Here is an 18962-nt window from a genome sequence, read left to right as displayed (position 1 = left end):
TGTTATTCCAAAATATTACAAGGAGCATGGGCATTGGTTCAAATAGACACCATTTTTATTATTGCAATTGGTATGTTCCTTTTGTTGCCATTTCTTCTATCTCCCACCCCATCCTCTTTCAATGCCTGCACAACATCCGAATCCAGGGACACATACTCCAATGGATCTGCTCCGTCTTGACTAAAAAAATCCAGTCAATCAGCCTGGCACCGTATACCTCGAACACCTATGGCCTCATCTATGGAGTTCCACAAGGATCCTTCCTGAAGCCAAACCTGTTCAATTCATACATAATCCCTCTAGCCAGCAACACCTGCTGTCATGAAAATAACATCCTCTCCTATGACAACAACATGCAACTCTTTCTCTAACTCTAACTCACAGACAAGATACCCAGTACCATGATCAGGGTCAATGCTTGCTTGACTGAAATCATCTGGATGAAGACCACCCATGCCAAGAACCTCAGGATCATCAGCAGCAGCAAACCCGACATGACCTCCCAAGTCAATGCTGTTACCACCTCATGCTTCCATACCTTGAAGATGGTGAGAGAGATTTTCAAATGGCTCCCAATCAGCACCTGAAAAACCATCACACATGCCCTGGTCATAAGTAAGCTGAATTACAGGAACTCCATCTGTGCCTGGATCAACACAACCCTCACAAGAAGGCTGCAGATCATTCAGAACTTGATAGACAGAATCACTCTCAGTCTCCCATGCTGCACTCACATTACACCACACCTGAAGAAACTCTAAAGGCTACCTGTACTCAAACAAGAACAATTCATACTCTGAGCCCATTCTTTCAAAGCACGGCATAACACCGGCCCAGCATACTTCAGCAATTGTGTCTGCTTTCGCAAACCTTTCAGACACCTCTGCTCACCCAGACTGCTACTTGCATCGAACCTTCTTCTACATCACTCCTAAAACATGAAACAACCTACCACTACTCCTCCTCACTTCTTGAATTCTGCAAAAATCTGAAGACCTGGTTTTTCAAGAATTTCCACTAGGCCCTACGTTTGGCTAGGCTCATACCTGCTCAGCAGCAGGATACTGTCCCGGGTGATAATGTGCTCTACCAATCTCCATAACACAACATAACATATCATAACATAACACTATGCTTCAACTTCCCAAACAAATCCTTAATTTAAACTTTGGATCATACATTTTTGGTTTATATGTGTCTAGGATCTTGTAACTCAGGCTTTCAGTTGAGGTGGCACATTGTTATAGTTTTAGAATGCTATTACACTAGGAGCGGGCAGTAACAGCAATAGCACCTGTACAAGTTAGACAATCAGTTACTAGAGATGCTTTCAAGTACAATACCTACTCTGTGGAGATGGAAATCCACTTGAGCATAGATCATGGACAAAAAGACACAAACAGAAAAAAACCCTAGCCACCAAAACACCATCTATACAGGATTCACAGATTCAGACCACAACCATGCGCACATAATACATACAAATACACATTTTACAGCCTGGAATATTCGTGAAGGCAGATTTTCTTTTAAAGTAAAGGATGTAAGCAAAGATTTAAAAGACCTATTGCACATTATGCAAGAAGGATAAAAGTGCAAACACTGAGTATGCCAAGTTAAAGGAGAGATTGTTTGCCTGTGAATTGGCTTAAAAAAACATGCACTGAGAAGAGAGGTGCGGAAGGCAGGACTCACATGAAAAATGTATGTATGCCTGAAGTGCCAGAACAGGGCAAAAGAAAAAGAATTATGATTGCTTTAAACAAGATTTTTCAAGGACACTGGATAGTATTGCATTGATGTGGAAGCAGCTCACTTATAAAAAGAAATACAAACTCCACAGCATCCATAAATACTGTTGAAAGTTACTGACTAGATGCACTATTCTGTTGAAGTAATGATGCAAAGACTGACAAGGGCGAAAGGTTCAATAATATTGAAAAAATAGGATTTGATATTGCTTAACCACTTAAACAGTGTGGTAAATGAATGCAAACTGTTTGCAAAGTTCACAAAATCTGGAAACAGCCAGAAAATCATGACTTCACCGTTTTTCCCACCTACATTTACAGTGTATTCTCTCATACGGAGATGCCACTGCCCAAAATCCTAGCCTGTTCTAAAAATACTGAAACAGTACAGGGGAAGAAAAGCAAACCAAATCAAAGGATCACAACAGACATGGACTCCATCAAAATAAAAAATAAAACAATCTGATGATATTAGAGTCTAATGTAAATTAAATGCCCATATTTCGTTCTTATTTCTGAGCTATAAGTAGTCTTTGTACATTTTAGCCAATACTAATCCTAGATGAAATTTCAAGTAACCCAGAGTAATTGGAGTAACTTTGGTAATTCCATGTTACTCTTTGATACAGGATTATGGATAATTACACAGTTACTCTTGCGTGTGTAATTTGGGGGGAAACCCTACAGCGAGAGGACATTTAGCAAGTGTGAGCAGCCATGCACGCTAGTTCTTTGTGTTCTTCTGCATTTAGTCTATTTCTCAGAGCAAAAATTGATTCTTTAGTCCATTTTGGACGCAAGGGTTCATTTTGTGATAAGAAAATAGTGCTTGATGCTGGGAGTATTTTTTTGCACTAAAAGATAGCGCTAAGTACAGAATTTCTCTTCTCAGGTAATTCTGCGTGATCTTGCAGAATTGTTAGGTAATTCCACATGGTTGCACTACACTGATTTACATAAATTATGTCCTCCCCTTGCCATTATATCACCCAAGCTACATATCAAGTTAAACCCTCATTAGGAGAGGCTTCTTAATGCAGATGGGGTTGGTAACATGAGATACCAGCCCCATCAGAATTTTGAGATCCACTGTAATTGTACGGATTGGGTTGAAATTTCACAGATAGAGGAGACACAGACAGAAGAACTGGATGCAGTACTCCTAATTTCTAAGAACACCCTCAAGGTTCAACTCATAATTCCCAGAAACGTAGTTACTCGAGGAATTACTGTTGTCCCTAGTTTATGAAACTTTGGGGGGGAGGGTGAAGTTAATGGACGAAAATGGAAATTTGGGGCACTTTCCTTGATATGCTTTATGTATGTCTAGCGACTTCTGCATCTCCATGACACAGCAGAATAGGTGAGCTCTGCTGGCAATTTTGCAGACATACTTGACAGGACACAAACATGCCAACACCAAGATCATTGTCGACACAACAGATGGCTTGAGCAAATGTTTTCATCTAATAATGCTAATTGTGCAGCTTGTCACTGTTCTGGTGCTAGTTTGTTTTACATAGTAATGGCAGGTGTTCCCTTGTGGGGACTGCCAGTGGGTGTATATGATCGGGTGCTGCTTGAGATTAATAGTGTTTGAGATCTTGCTGAGGGTGGACTTTTTTGAGTGTTCATGCGATTTTACAATATTCTGTTTGGGTGAGATAAAAAAGCATAAATCTGTCTAGCCAGGTCAAGTAAATGTTAAGGCTAATATGACTTACACATGCATTTAAAATTTCAAAATATCATTGAAATTCATGGGCTCAGAGTGTCTCTTCACATAGCAGGCATAAAACGGGTGCAAAAGAGGAGCCACAGGAAGTCCAGGGAGATGTGGCCACTGAAGGGCGCAAGATGGTGGAGACTTCTGGTGTGGCTGACATCAGTCTGTGCCGGAAAGCAATGTTTTTTCAGAGGTCAAGTCCTGGGGAGCAGCCTTTCAGTCTCCCCACTGGATGCAAAGCCTCTCTTATGCAATCGCCTTAGTTCTGTTACTGACTGTGCTTCATGAATACCAAGATGAACCTTTATAACCCCTCAGCGCCGAGATGAGATGAACAAAAAAGATGCTTGTCTCATCTTCCCGATAACCCATGCTTTCCAAAAATGCTACTTCTTTAAAAAAAATAGGAAGAAAGGGTTCAGGCTGTTAACAAATGAGGGTTGCGCAGAGCCAAGAAATTTAAATTCACTGCCTCGCCTGCTTTCTTAAGGCATGAGTGGATATTAGTGATCAGAGCCTTCGGATGTTTCAGGGGAACCCATAGCATAAGCCCTTCTAGCTCGCCTCACTTGGCCTGGTGGGCACTGACCCAGTCCATGGCCTCTGTGGGGTTTCCCTGGGATGGAGGTTCGGGGAGTTCGGCAGGTTGCTCTGTGCTCTGCTCATCGGCAGCTAAGATGCTGAGCCTGCATTCTCCCTCCCTGGTAGATGTGATTGGTGCCATTAGGGGCCATTCATCATTCGCAGCTTTAGAGGAAACCACTTTCCATGGGCCTTTTTTAAATGGAAGGGTGGGGAGCAGGGGATGGGGTGGGGGAGGGGGAGATCTGGTCCAGAAACTATAGATGTGTGTGGCAGCTGCAATCCTAGCTCTCTCTGCCCGTACTTTGCTTCCCTCAATGTCTTTTCTGACTCTTTCTATCCCTTCCTCCCAGCACCTCATCCGTCTTTCTCTGTACTTCACCTCACCCTGCACCTTCTTCCTCTCTCTAAGGGACTGTTCAAGCCTCTGCCTCTCTACACTCTCCCCCTACCGTCCATTTCTTGCAACCATCTCCCTCCCGTCCTTCTACTCCTGTCCACCTCCCTCTCCTCTGTCTGCGGCTTCCCTCCGGGCACATCCTTCATCTATTGCTCCCCAGCACTTCACACTCCCACTTTCCCTTCATTCCTTCTATTGGAAGGTGGGTCATTAGTTGTGTGGCCTGCACAAGTACCACCACTAGGAACCAAACACCACATTGTAGCGCTTGACTCTCACAGGGTAGCATTGCAGAGCACGCCAAGGCTTACTCAAGGGTGGTGGGGTGGGCTAGTAATCCCCATTCACAAGCACACAAGCATGACACTCAATAAATGATTGTCCTGTCTGTGCTTTTTCTTTTGATGAAGTAAAAGTACATTTATTACACACACACACTACTCAATACAATGCAACAATTTACAAATATACACAAATTGATGGAATTATTCTTGGATGACATTGTGTAATCTCTTATGGTGCCCCTGAGGGGGAATATAATCCCACAACCCACCTGGCAAAAAAATCCCCGGTATCCCAATGCAACATTTGACTGTAAAGTATAATGAGAGCACCTAAATCTGGCAATTGCGTACATCTACTTTGCAAAGACGTGGCTGTCAGTCTCAATACTCAAATTAACATCAATAAGGAACATGTAAAGACAGGTTTAAGCAATTTAAAGTTAGGATTACTTTTGGATTACCGTTGGATTATTTTCAAATTACTCTTGATTAACATCCAGATTACTGTTGATTAACATTGCGTAATACCATCCTACACCCCTAGAAAATGCAGTTCCACAAGCCAAGAACAAAAGTCCCAACAAGCTTGTGCTTCACCTAGTGTTTGAACTCTTTGGGGGGGGAACAACTCTTTTGTCCCACCCTACCTAGGGTAGTGACACAAACTGCGTTGGGGGGAGGCTACGCTGCTCCTGCAGCTCCCCTTGTCCATGGGCACTTGTTTGGTGGTGGCCCTATCTTCCTGAGGCCAACACAAGCTGAACCAATGCTGGTGCCCCGCAAGGCATTTTGGGGCGAGAAGCATTTCAAATGGGCAGCTCTCCCACTGAGCCGGGGAGAGCTGGGTTGCTGCCAGAGCTAGTGTGTTGCCTTGGGGATGCCTGGTCCCACCCGGACACCCCACACTAGGTAAGTGCTCCCTCGTTGGGGGGCGGCGCAGGGAGCCCACCCCTGGCCACCCCCTCTGGCTCCCCACACGGCCAGCACCTAAATTGTGCTGCCGCGGGAGCCAGCCTTTCCTGTGGGGTCTGACCGCACCTGCAGGGGCTGCGGCCGGACGAGCCTCTTCTGCATCTTAGGGGCCCCGGGATGGGTCTGGGGCCCCTCCTCACCTACCCGGGGAGGGCAGTGGCGTCCCCGATGTCCTCCTCTTCATGGGGCCCACGGGAAGGCGTCTGGGGCCCCTGTTCCGATCTTCACCGGGAGTGCAATGGCACTCCCTGGCTTCTTCTTCGACAGCTGGCCCCTTCCACAGCCGGCGGCCATCTCGCAGGGGGCGCTATGGCACCTCCCTGCCATCATTCGCAGGGCCGAGGGATGGTGTCCGGGGCCCCTTTCCACAATGTTCACAGGGAGCCGACGTCGCTCCCTGACTTTACTTTGGCCGCTGGGGGCCCCGAGATGGGGTCTAGGGTCCCTACGTCATTGCGACAAGCCGGAATGCATGACAGCACACCTCATCTCTCTGAATGGGCCAGGCTTCACGGGGCCCTGGCAAAGGGTCAGGGGCCCCTTCTTCCTCCAGAGGGGGAGTGTGACGGCACTCCCCGGCTCCTCTTTCTCTTGGGGCAGCCCCTGGACCATGGACCACCCCTGGGGCATAGTCTGGAGCAGTGGCGGAGCCCCACACGCTTCATCGCTGCCAATGTTGCAGTCCTTCTCCCCTTGATATCTTGGGCCCCCAAGGGCCATTTTTCATGATTCTGGTGTCGTTTCACTCCTGGTGACAAGCCCTTGCCACCGGGAGCCCTGTTGTTAGGCCTCCTAGAAGATGCCCAGATTTTAGGGAGCCAGTCCCCCTAACTCCCTGCTCCAGCCTTTCCTCTGGGTGCCTTCCTTTTATTCTGGGCTGCACACTATCCTGGTGCCAGCCCAGTCTTTCCCCCACTAGTCCTCCTGAGAGGTAAGGGGGCCAGCTTGCCTGGCCCTGGCGCATGCTCCTCGCTGTGCCTGAAGTCCTGTAGGGGCAGTGTCCCTTCACTTGGGGGCAGTCAGGGTTTTTTTCCTTCCAGTTGCCCATGACGCTCGTCTGCAGTCCCAGTGTCTTGCAGTGAAGCATAGCCAAGAGAGAGAGCTCTCCCCTGTGCAGGACCTTTTAAGTGGGGGCGGAAATGTCCAGCAGGCCTGCACCTCTGGCCTATTCAGAAGTGCTCCATCACTTCCTTGCCCCATCCCCTCCTTCCTGTACAGTCTCTGGGATAGCTCAAAATGGCGTCATCCAGGAGTTAGTTGCCACATGTGCTCTGAAAGTCTCAGCCCCTCTTCCCTGACATTCCTCGCACGGCCTCTCCAGCCTGCACCTGGCATGGAATGACAGCTGGCTGATTGATGCAAGGCCCTGTTCAAGCAGCTGGACAGAGCACTAATTGGCCCTAATCCTGAGCTGAGTCAAAGAAAGGTGACATCCCTGGATGACCCATAAATTGTACAATTATGCTCTTGTAGTCTACTGAATTTTTCTTTTCCTAAAGGCTATAGTGTACCTTGGTGGACTCTGGTCTCGGTGAACCCCAGAGGACTGGAGTTGCACCCTAGGCCACCCTTTCCGATTGACTTTTAATGGAGTTCCCCTACAATGCAAATACAATAAGAACACTGACACTGGCATTTAATTGAGTGTCCCTACAGTGAAAGGACAGTAAGCACACTGACTATCCCTCATATGTGTACACCCATCTCATGATGCCTTCTCTCCGTCATCACCCACCCTGCATAGTCCCTTCTACGCCAGGCATACCTAAGTGCAGTTCTTGGGCTGCGCACACCAGGAATCCTCCCTACGCAACCCTCACATGGGTACACATACGTGTACCCACATGATCACATGTAACCCGCCCGGGACCTCCTACTCTTGCTGTGCAACAGCAGCCTTTCCTCAGCAAGGCGGCACTGGTTGTAAACATGCGCAGTCCATTTTACCGTAAGTTTAGTGAGCGTGAACTCTGCCTCGGAGGCTCCCCCAAAGTAAAAAGGTCAAAAAACCAGGTGGTCAAAAAGTGAAACATAAGGGCGAACCTGATGGTCAGAACCGTCCTCTCACACCTTCTTCATGCCTCCATACTTCTCTTTACTCTGCATCACCCCCTCTGATTACTTCTTCCACCTTTCATCTGCCCCTGTACCTCACGTCTGTGCACTCATACCTCTAATGACCTCTTCTTGTCTACATGCCTGTTTCCCAGCCTTACATGACAGTTTTTCCCTCCTTCAATTCACATCTCTCTGTAGCTTTCTGTCTTCCTCCCAGTTTCCCCTATCTATCCTTCTTTATAGCCTTCTTTCCCTTCATCGTTGCATCTCTTTGACCCTTTCTATAGCTCTACATCTCTCCCTTTCTAAATGCCTCCATCGTCCCTTTCAATTACTGCCTCATCTTCAACGTTCCCTTTGTAAACCCCCCTAATGTGCTTGTGCGTCCCTCTCCAACCCTCTTCCTCCCTCTAAGCTTCATTTTCCCTACACCCCTTTTGCCGTCACCTTTCTTCCTCGCATCTCGCCTGTTCCTCTCCCAATTCCTTCATCCCATACTTTTTTCACCTTTTGCACCCGGCCCCTTCTCTCTCATGTATTTCCTTTAGCCCTTTGCTTCTTGCTCTTTGTTGGTTTCTCATTTTGCTCCTAATTTCTCACACTGCTTTGCCTGTCTCTCCTTCAGCATCATAAACTCACTAACTTCTGTCTCTGCATGCATACACAACCTAGCTAGCGCCTTCTGAAATCTCTGAGTGTGTTGGTTTTCAGCGACACACTTTGCAAGCTGCTTCTGCTGTCTCTTTGTTTGCCTTGGCCTGGGCAAGGTTGTGTTATTGACATCTGTATCTGCACACGCTGGATGAGATTATAGAACAGTGGTTCCCAACCTGTGGTCCGGGGACCCTTGGGGGTCCGCGAAGCATTCTTAGGGGGTCCGTGACTGCTTACAAAATTAAATAGTATCAACAGATTAGGTCCCCAGCTTTCAGTAATAACTCACTGGGGGGTCCTCTGATTCCAATAATGATTCAGTGGGTGTCCCCGGGTTCCTGTAGTGATAAAATGGGGGTCCACACAAGTCAAAAGGTTGGAAACCACTGTTATAGAACATTCTTGTGCAACAGCGAGGAGGCTGCAGGAAGAGAGCAAGTTACTTGTCCAGTAATATTGATTCCCACATGAGTTGCTTTCTCCACTGATCCGCTTTGTCACACTAAACCACGAATGGTATTAGACGCATTAAGCCATGTTCTCGTGGCTCAGTGGACCAACAGAAAGTTGTGTTTACACGTGGTCACAAATTTGAACCCATACTGGGTCTTTTCAGTTTTTCAGCATTCTGAGGTCGACAAAATGCGTATCAAGCAGGTAGCTAAAACCGAATGCCTATTATGTGTTAGTATCGCCACTACATCCCACAAGGTGAGCATAGGATCTATAAATACCAATGTTACATTCAAAACAAGTTTGGCGACTCGGTGACTACTTACAACCTGATTACGTGCTGCACAATATTGGCAGGGTGCAGTGCATACTCCCTATGTGGAGTTTTAATGACCCCGTGGTAACACTGCCCCATCACCATGCAATAACGAACTAAGGGCCATATGTATGAACACTTTTTCCCATAGACACAGAATGGGTTAAAACCTTTGCTACATCTGGCCCCAAATCACTTAGAATGGGGAGTAACAGCATAGATACAGAGTTACCAGCTGTAAAACACTAGTAAATACCCAATTCCATGGGATTTATGGCATACATTTGTCACCTCCTCTGATAGGGTGGTTTGCAGAAGCCTCTTTGTGGGGAGGGGGTGGAAACAGAGGGTTCCGGGGAGTAGTATAGGGTAGGGGAAGTCAAGTTCTGGCAGAAAGAGCTTTGTCATTAAGTTTTTTCCATTGTTTCTAGTTTTTTTCCTGCTCACAGCTGGATGAACCAGGCTCCATTGCACAGCTGTGGACTTGGCCAATATCCTACTTGGCAATGCCTTCGCTTGAGAAACCACTCAATTCCCCAACAGCTGCATCATAATATCTGCACACAGTCTCTCCCAGCATCCTCTTCAATGGATTGTGGGGCAGGAAAGGCTACACAGGTGATAGTAAACTCCCTCAGTTGTGTGTCTGGCATTGAGCGCCGAAATAGCTTGTGTCAGAAAATGTACAGTTGGGGCTCAAATGGTATTTATTCATATTAAATACACAATGTGGTACATGATTTATTCAGCTTTGGAAGTATGAAAGGCTGAGTGTACCATACGGAGATTCAATGCTTTGACCTATGGGTTACATACAGAATGCTGCAACAAACACTGAGTCCACTGAGCTACATTTTACACACTATGAAATCAATATTTGGGGTGGGTGACATGGAATAATCACAACAATTGTTGGAGTGAATCCACAAAGTCAGTAAATTAACCTGAGCTCACCCCCCTGGTAGCATTGCACAAAGCTGACCAATTTAACATAGAATAATGTGTAGAGTATTTTATACAGTACCAACATAGTAATAAAGTAAAATTGCAAAACAATAACAATTCTAAACTGAATAAGAAAAATATAGTCAACATTAATAAATAAAATGACAATAAAATGACAAAAACCCAAGAAGGGAGAAGCAGAGATACATTTTTGTTTTTTAAGTAGAAATAGCACCAAAAAGCACAAAGCACCAATGATAGTCAGTAGTCATGGATACACCACGTTTCATTCTGGTCAAAGATTTGCCTTCTGACTTAATGCTTTAAGTCCTAATCCACCACAGGAATGCCACTTCCAAAGCCCCCAGGACCTCAGAGGAGGCACTTAGAGACTCACGGTGTGTCAGGCTGAGGTCAACAGCAGGGTCTAGTCCAGGTCCAGTTGCCACTGGTCAGTTGAGTACTTCCAGGAAAAGGACTCTTTTAGCATGTTACTTCCCTATAGTTCAGACATGAGGTCAGCTTTTCTTTGTCCTGGGTACAGATTGGGGCAGGCCCAGTTCTCTAAGGTGCCAGGCAGCAGGTCCAGTCCTCTTCTGATCTTCTGTAGGTCCAAGAAGTGTTCTAAAGTGGATGTTTGGAGGTGCCACATTTATGCCTGGCACTAGCTAGTGGGTGGAAGTGACTCCTGGGCACGCACTAACAAATAGGGTAAAAGGTCTCAGGGCCAACCTTACCAACTTTGTGCATTTCCAAAATGGCAAAAGTCTTCAGTCACCCTAACCTAGTGTCTTCCCACATGTAACACTAAAATCGAGATTAAGGGAGCCATTGCTCCCACAATAAACCCAGAGTCAGATGTAGGACAGAAGAAGTAGGACAAAAGAAGGATACTTCAGCAGAGAAAAAGTGGATCCACAGGAATTGTCTTGGCATCCTGTTCTCTCCCATTTCAAGTATGTGCTAAAGTTGATATGTGATCCCAAAAACAGAGGACGGATAGGCCATATGCAGGCCCTTCAGCAGTTAGACAGTAGGTCCACAAGAATCGTCTTGGCATCTTGTTCTCTCCTCTTTCAGCAGAACCTAAAGTAACATGTAAGCCCAACAGAGATGTCAAGCAGAATTTGACAGTCAAGCAGGATTTGACAGTCATGTCAGAAGGATGCCCACAGCCCCCACTCTGTCACACCTATTTATGCATATTTCAGGATTATGTTAATTAAACTTCTGACAGTCCAGGCAGGAAAAGGGTAATTTTCCAAAAAATAAATTTCCTTAATATTATTAAAAATCCAACTTCACCATTGACATGCATTTTTAGTAAATATTGAAAATAGTTGTTCGATTCTTTTCCTTAGCTGGTCTCTTTCCTGGGATAAAATATTAGAGTTTTTGGCTGCACTCTACAGCTTGGACTGCCACTGTGAAAATAGTGTTTAGGTGCTAGTCACTGCTATGGACATTAACATTACATTTTTACATGTCTGACTTTCAAATACCATGCATCCTGATGTTTGGGCCACAAAGCCTACATGGTGTGACTTACCAATAGTTAAAAGGGAGGACTTTACTTGTCAAAATGGTTTATTTTGACATGTTGCAGTCCATGTTTTATACTGTTTCAGTCAGGTAACATGGTGGGCGTCAAGCCATGTTTGCACTGCCGCTATTGTGGATGACACTATAGGTGCTGCTGTCTACTACTGACATTTAACTTCCAAGCCCTTGGGTACATTTTATACCATATACTTGAGACATATAGGCAAATCACAAATACTGCTTAGGAGTATGCTATTCAACCATGTTTAAAGGGGGCGCACAGGCACTTTACCACTGATTTGAAGCTTTATAGTGTACGGCATTCTAAGGCCAGCATAAATATAGATGCCAGTAAAAGGCAAAATTTCAGGGTGACAATGAGGAAATGGAGGATTTCTACAATGCTAGACTGTAAAGTACACTTATATCCAGAATGAGATATTTGTTTTAACAATGTATATTTTTATATATTCCAACTTTTTAACTACAAGAGTTTAAACTTCTCTATTGCCTTAAATTGTCCAGTCTTTGCGTGTGTGGTTATTTTGTCAATGTGTCAAAATTGTACCCTATCTCATATTTGGGTTTCCCCAAAAGATTTTTAGTCCTTTATGAACTTTGTCTATTCCTGTATGGCATGGCTGTGACAGTACTAAACGAGTATTTCTTAACAATTTGCTGGACTGCAAAAACCAGCACACAAAATGGACAGCTGTCTTGTTTTCCAGTTTGTATGGCAGTCCTGAAGGAGTGCGGTCTGCGTGGTAAACACTTCACATCTGACACCCACCAGACTATTATAAGAATTGGCAAATCCAATAGATCTGGGCTTGGTAAACTGATGCAATGTTTACATCTTTTTTATTACAATCATATGCCACAAAAATATACCCAAAAAAAACCCAGAAAACATGCTTTATAAATGTGACTGCCATATGTGCAGCATAAAAATGTAACATTAAAAAAAAATTGCATCTAATTTGAATAGAGTGACTAAAACATGAAAATGGATAAAGAGTGGACCAATAAGGCATCAGCAACATTAATCTCTGGCCCACCAGGTTTGGCTCAAAAGTGCATTTCGTTTTAGGCAGATTAACACATGTAATCTAGAAACATTCTGTCAATCACAATGCAAGAGACCCAATGTCTGAAGTGAGTAAACTAATTGTTCCATGCCCTATGCAGTAGTGGGCTGAGGAAAATGTAAACTACAGATGAACAGACCAATGGATGATGAAGGATGACCCAAAGCTCCTTTGCGTATAAGTATTTTTAGGTGTGACTTTTTAAATATTTATTGTTACTATGGACAAGCAATACAGCTACAGTTGTCTCCTCCCTTAGGGATGCCTTGTGCCTGTCTGAGTACCAACCATATGGTCCACACTTTTGTTTCTCGCCAGAGGATCACCCCAACAGGTAGCACTCCTCGTCTACACCATAACATGCAAGGGTTTGATTGTCTGAAGTCTTGGACAAGTGATTGACTTTGTTATCCGTTCAACCTCTGCTATTTGATAAATATTCAGCTGTCTAGCTAAATAAATTTCATTTCATGTGTTACACTCTCAACCAATTCTTTCTCCAAGCCTGCAATTTACAGTGAGAAGTACTCGTCACTCGCTATCCATGCCTACCTTTATGAACACTTTATAATGATTTACACAAAATCCGTAATATTATACTGGAAAATGCACAAGTGTCCTCTTAGACTTCTATCTCCCTCTCTTGCCTTCTACAGTTCTCACATATCAGTCCGTCCACTTTCCAACCTTACGGTCTCTCTGCTTCTCCTTCTATTTCCAGTGAAAAGCTTGTCATACACCAAGGTTCAACGATACCCTGAAAGTTAGAAGCATTCACCTCACTGAGATTTTCTACACAGACATCAGTTAGCAGCTGCTAGTCCTTGCTTGTCCCTCAGTACCTGTGGCACATCCCTTATTTCCCTGTCTCAGGGCTCATCAGTGCACCATCAGGAAGATAAAGAACACTTTCTGCTGTCACCAGTCCTTGGCCAACCCTCACCTCACAGCAACAACAGCAGGCTGCTAAGGGCTAATGGGACAAGAGTTCAACCCTGTGGAATATCAGGGGGATCAAAAGATCTCTCTCCACTGCCCGTGGCATTTTAGTGATCAAACATCCATGTTCTTCTGTTAGCATGCCAGGGCTCCCAGACGCTCACCAGTGGACCACCAAGTTAGGAAGCTGTTTCCAACACTATATCCCCTGCTCTTCAGCCTTCTTTTTCACATTAAAGCTGTAATAGGTTCAAGGCTGGGCAACCACACCAGCTCCGTTTGCATTCTCACCCTGCAGACCCCTCTATATAGGTCGCCTCCTGACACTGGCTTTCCAGTTAACATGTAATTAATACACGCAATTATCAACACTTGTTCTATCTGCTGGCCACACACGCACACTGCAGTTCTCCTGATGCAACAGCTTGCAATGGACTGGCTTATGTCATCACATTGGATAGTTCATCATTGTCGAAAATACACATTCAGAGCTCTAAAAAACACATAACATAGAAGTTCACTAGAAATAGGCAGCAACGCTCAGCTCGCTATGCACTCACCATGTCTACAAAGCCCACGCTCCTCACCACTATATTATAGATAAATCAAACTACATACAATGTATTTTAGTCATGAACTCTGAAGTGGACCCAGGAACCTAGTGCAGAGGTTCATTATTTAAATAATGAAACAGACCACCCAGAATAGCGCGTTATGCTTCAAAAGGGGCATGGAAAGAGCTGTATAAAATACCAATACAATAAGATGCAATATTATGCTGTTTTCATGAAATTCAACACAAATACGTAACAGGCAGTGAAAAAATAGGCAAGTGTGCTAAAATGACCAAATGTTTCTGGATAATACAAAACATGCATTTACCCCCTCAAAATAAAAGAAGCGTGACACGCCAGTGAAGGCTTAAAGGGAACGTTCTGCCCACCACGTTTTGAGGCCTGTGTATGCCCCATGATACAGGAATCAGGATCATACTTCTTACAAAGTAACCTCTGCATCTTCTTTTGCACCTTTAACTGCAAAATGACAACATCCTTCTCCCTCTCCGACACATTTCAAATAGAAGTGAGACACACGTTGCTTTAATATTTTATATGGAGCACTTATGCCAATTAATCCACATAACAGGAGTAACAGGATACCACATACCTCTTTTCCACTTGAAATGTGTTACCCATTAGCTATGAGGAAGAAAGATTGGGGCTAGTAATTATTAACTTCCAACTGTTTAAGCTGGAAAAAGTGACACAAGTCAAGGAGGGTTAAATTAAAAGATTGATTCTGGGACTTTGTGTTGTGTCTAGTCAATGCCCCACTTTAGGAGTGGTTAACCCCACTCGCCCATGCATCTCTTTTCTCTGAGGTATCACCTCTGAAGTGTTAATAAAGAGGCCTGGCTCCGTAGTCATACGTGTCTGTTGCTGAGGTATCATTTTCAGAGTGTTACAAAAGAGGTAAGTCTCCCCATTCATGCTTATCCATGTTTGTCTGCGGAGGATGCAACCACAATGGCCAGGCGTGCGTTTTATCACTGCATTCATGTTTTTCTGTTGTTTAAGAACCTTTCAAGGTTGAAGCCCTGGTTTAAGTCAATGAAGGTGTAGATCTCCAGACATCCTTCTGTGAGGCTCAGGTATTTTCTGTGAAGGTCGGTTGCTGAGATACCACATCACCCATAAAGGGTTTGGAGAGGATGAAGATCAGATCCACATCCTGCAGTGTCAAGGGGCTGCTTCTTCCCCATTTGGATTACAAACAGAGCTTCTCTGTTTAGGGCTTATCTAAGTCAGGAGAGAGGGGGGTCCAGCAGCCTCTGAGTCCATTTGAGCCATTCCTTCTCTTTCAAGGGATTACTTTTCTACAGATGATGGACAATTCAACATTTAGGATAATTTAAAATGTGGTGCATCTCTGAAGGAATATTTAAAATATTTTTAAAGTTCTAATTGAGATGAATACTCTCTTTGTGCATCTAACTTTTATTGTTATTATTATTATTATTATTATTATTAGTAGTAGTAGTAGCAGTAGTAGTTGTAGTAGCACTCGTAATAGTAGTAGCAGTTGTTGCTGTACTATTTCTATATAGTGGCATGGTTGGATTTCCTCCATCACTAGGTATTGCTAGAATTCACAAAAAAATAAGATTTTATAGTTAATTCAGGAGGTGCTTTGTGCGCTGCAACCCACAATTTCTGAACTAACCTGTATTTTTCAGAATATGAGGCTCTGGTTGTGTTTCACTGTCTCCTGTCTACTATTAGTGCTGTGTTTTCTTAATGAGTGGGTTTTTCCAGGTTCTAGTCTGTTTAGGTGTGGTATCCTAGAAAAGAAGGGTTTGGGATTCCTCCTGGCGGTGTCTCATGCCCCTTGCCTCTCTGAGGAGTTTGTCATCCTGGACCTCTAAGTGCGTTTGGGTTTTTTAGAGATGGAGGACTTTGAGCTTATTCATGGTTTCCTCTGGTGGTCCACTAACTTTGGATAGTTCATGGTATCTTAAAGCAATGCACATTTGAGGTCCCTCCTGGTAGAATGTGATGGCCCTCTGTCAACCTTTCGCTGTCTCTTTGTGTTGTTGGTCTTCTTTATGAAAGCTAGACTTTGGGGTAATTTATGGTGGTCTCTGCTTGTCCTCACCTCAAGAGGCCGCAAGGTGTCTTAAGAACGAGGATCTTCATGTGCCTATTGATGATGCCTGGTGATCTCACTGAAACTTTATAGAGCTTCACCTTAAAGCAGAATGAGACTTCGTAAATCATGTGAAATGTGAGATTTCTCAAGGTGGTAGCTGGTTAGTGTTACTGCTAGGAATAGACTGTACCTCTTTAACAGGATACATTTGAGTTCCTCCTGTTAGAGTCGGGTGGTCATCCATCTTTAAATGGTGCTGTCTATCTTATCATTGCAGTGTTAAGGGACCTTTTGGTGGTGTTTGCTTGTCCTTGACCAGTACTGATGTTTGGTTTCATGTAATAAGAAGTGTTTGAAATTGTGTCTGGTTGTGTTTGGACACAAGGATACTGATGTTCTTGTGTTATTTGGTTCTTCTGTTTGGGGGAATTGTACTGCTTTTATTTTGTTGCTGAACATGAGATCAGTTTGCAGGTCTACACAACCCTTCACCTTTATTCAGACCGAAAGTCATGCATTTATTTCCTCAAATAAGTCTGAATCTTCATGTACGGGATCATTCTTTGTATGTGTGTTTGAAAATGTTTTATTGTCACTAGTGTAATGCATCAGACGTTTTATAATCAGTAAAGTGAAAGGGTTTTTACTTATTTTAGACATTATCGATGGCATGAGGAGCACTGCATTCTTACCCACTCTCACAGCCCTCTCCCCAACCCTCCTGCCCCTCGAGACACTAGAAATTTAGGAAGGGCATAACAAGCTATTCCCTTCTTGTCTAGGTGCCTCAGGATGAGTGGGGTGGGTATCCTGGGGCTGGCAAGGAGGGGGAGATCCCCTGCCGGCGGATGCGGAGTGGTAGCTATATCAAAGCCATGGGGGATGATGACAGCGGGGACTCAGACACCAGCACCCGGATGTCACCCAAGGGCGTTTCTCGCAGAGACGGCTATCGCAGGTCCTCCAGCATTGATCAGCCCCGGACTAAGTAAGAATTATTATCTGTCTGTCTGTCTGTCTGTGCATCACATCTGTCTGACCATCTTGTGTGCCATCCGTCCTGTGCAATGCTGAAATGTTGAATGTCTACATGAAATGCTTAGCAACAAAGTTGGGTTGGCCTTATATGGTTTTCAAGTAGAGAAGTTGTTGCCTAAAATTCTGACTTATTTCAGAGGTGCTCAGCAATATTATTATTGTTTATAGATACATCTATTAGGGAAGTGAACTACCAACTCATCGATCGATACTGACATTTTGCCTCTCACTTCATTCATTCATACATTCAATAATCCACTCATTTGCAACTTTCTGATAACTCCAACCAAGTAGGACAGACTTCATGTGCACGTTCATCAAACAATACATCAAACTCTTCCACATCTACATTTCTCTCATAACGTTAAGATATCTCCTGCCTCACTTTACAGATGATATTCCATTGTAAAATATCAAATCATTTGCTATGTATAAGTGCACTTTGGGTGGTTTAATTTTCCAAATGTAAACCATCCATTCAGCACATGGGATTTAACAGCCAGGGTTTGAGTGACTTGTGCTTATGTTCAGGTGGCTATATTACATAGGTTAGACAGCTATGGCCATGAGTTTCAAGAAGCACATAACATAGATGATACTTACATGTATGGGGTGGGACTAGAGACAAAAACACAGTCAGAGAAAGTGGGAACTGAGGAAATATAGACATTAGCTGCATTGGTGCCAATGACTAGCACAGTTAAAAAGAGAAAGGTATCACAAAGCTAAGGTAGGAGATGGCATCTTAGAAAGGAAAGCACTCCATGTGTTTAGGACATCATCATATATTTCACTTTGGAGTTGAAATTAAGAAGTGTTGAAGGATTGTTGATCCTGGACGCAAGCAGCTTGGGTACAGGTTCATGACAAGATCAGTGGGTGTGGATGTGGGTAGGGGTTGGAAGGTGGGCACTGTTTAGTGGAAGGGGTTAAATATTGAGATATTGTGATGGTTTATGGAGCAGTAATCACCCACTTATAGTGGAAAATTGAGCCAATAAAAAACAATTGTGTTGGTCTGAGGTGTGTGATGGAAAACGGGAGAAATGTTACCGTCAGCAATAAGGATTGAAGGATCCTGGATGAGTGATGAAGTCTGTGTAAGTCCTGCTTCTCCTTAGTTTTGGTAAGTTTGGAAAAGCATAATTTGTTAACTGTTTGTCACCTAGGGTAGATGCAGTGTTGGAGAAATGGTACAGTGATTACATTCAGAGGTGAGATACTGCACAGATGGGGTGATACGGGTGCATCCTCTGTCTGGAATGATGGCAAGATGCGATAATTGAGATAGTCAATGACATGTAAAAGGTTAGTAACATGCAGCGATGTACAGGCGTGCTATCAAGAGTGAAAATGTGGTGACTGGAGATGGGTCTGAGGGATGGTGACATCTTAAAGTGATATGTGTCGACCTCTCCCATTTGTAGCTGGCTTTAGGCTGGTCAAGACCAAGTACGTGGACAACTCTCAGTAGTTCAAAGGTGTTCAAGTATTTGACTCCTAGAGTCCAGCAAAGGTTATGAGGCAATTAATGTGTCAGTAGGATTTTGGATGGTCTCGTTGAA

General features: G+C 44.1%; 1 protein-coding gene across 6 annotated transcripts in view; it reads left to right on the top strand.

The window, feature by feature from the left end:
* The window catches only part of DLGAP3 (DLG associated protein 3), a 1018817-nt gene that overhangs the window by 851552 nt on the left and 148303 nt on the right, over positions 1–18962 (top strand). For 4 of the 6 annotated variants that reach the window (XM_069223790.1, XM_069223789.1, XM_069223791.1 and 1 more), the window contains exon 6: positions 17142–17347. The exons of the other annotated variants lie outside the window; for them this stretch is intronic. In XM_069223790.1, coding sequence (XP_069079891.1) covers positions 17142–17347 — 206 coding nt within the window. The remainder of the gene's footprint in view (positions 1–17141; positions 17348–18962) is intronic. 6 annotated transcript variants of the gene reach the window in all.

This window comes from Pleurodeles waltl, chromosome 3_1 (genome assembly GCF_031143425.1).
Source record: "Pleurodeles waltl isolate 20211129_DDA chromosome 3_1, aPleWal1.hap1.20221129, whole genome shotgun sequence".
NCBI lineage: Eukaryota > Metazoa > Chordata > Amphibia > Caudata > Salamandridae > Pleurodeles > Pleurodeles waltl.
Note: the sequence above shows the minus strand (reverse complement) of the source record. Positions and strands in the feature narration are given on the sequence as shown.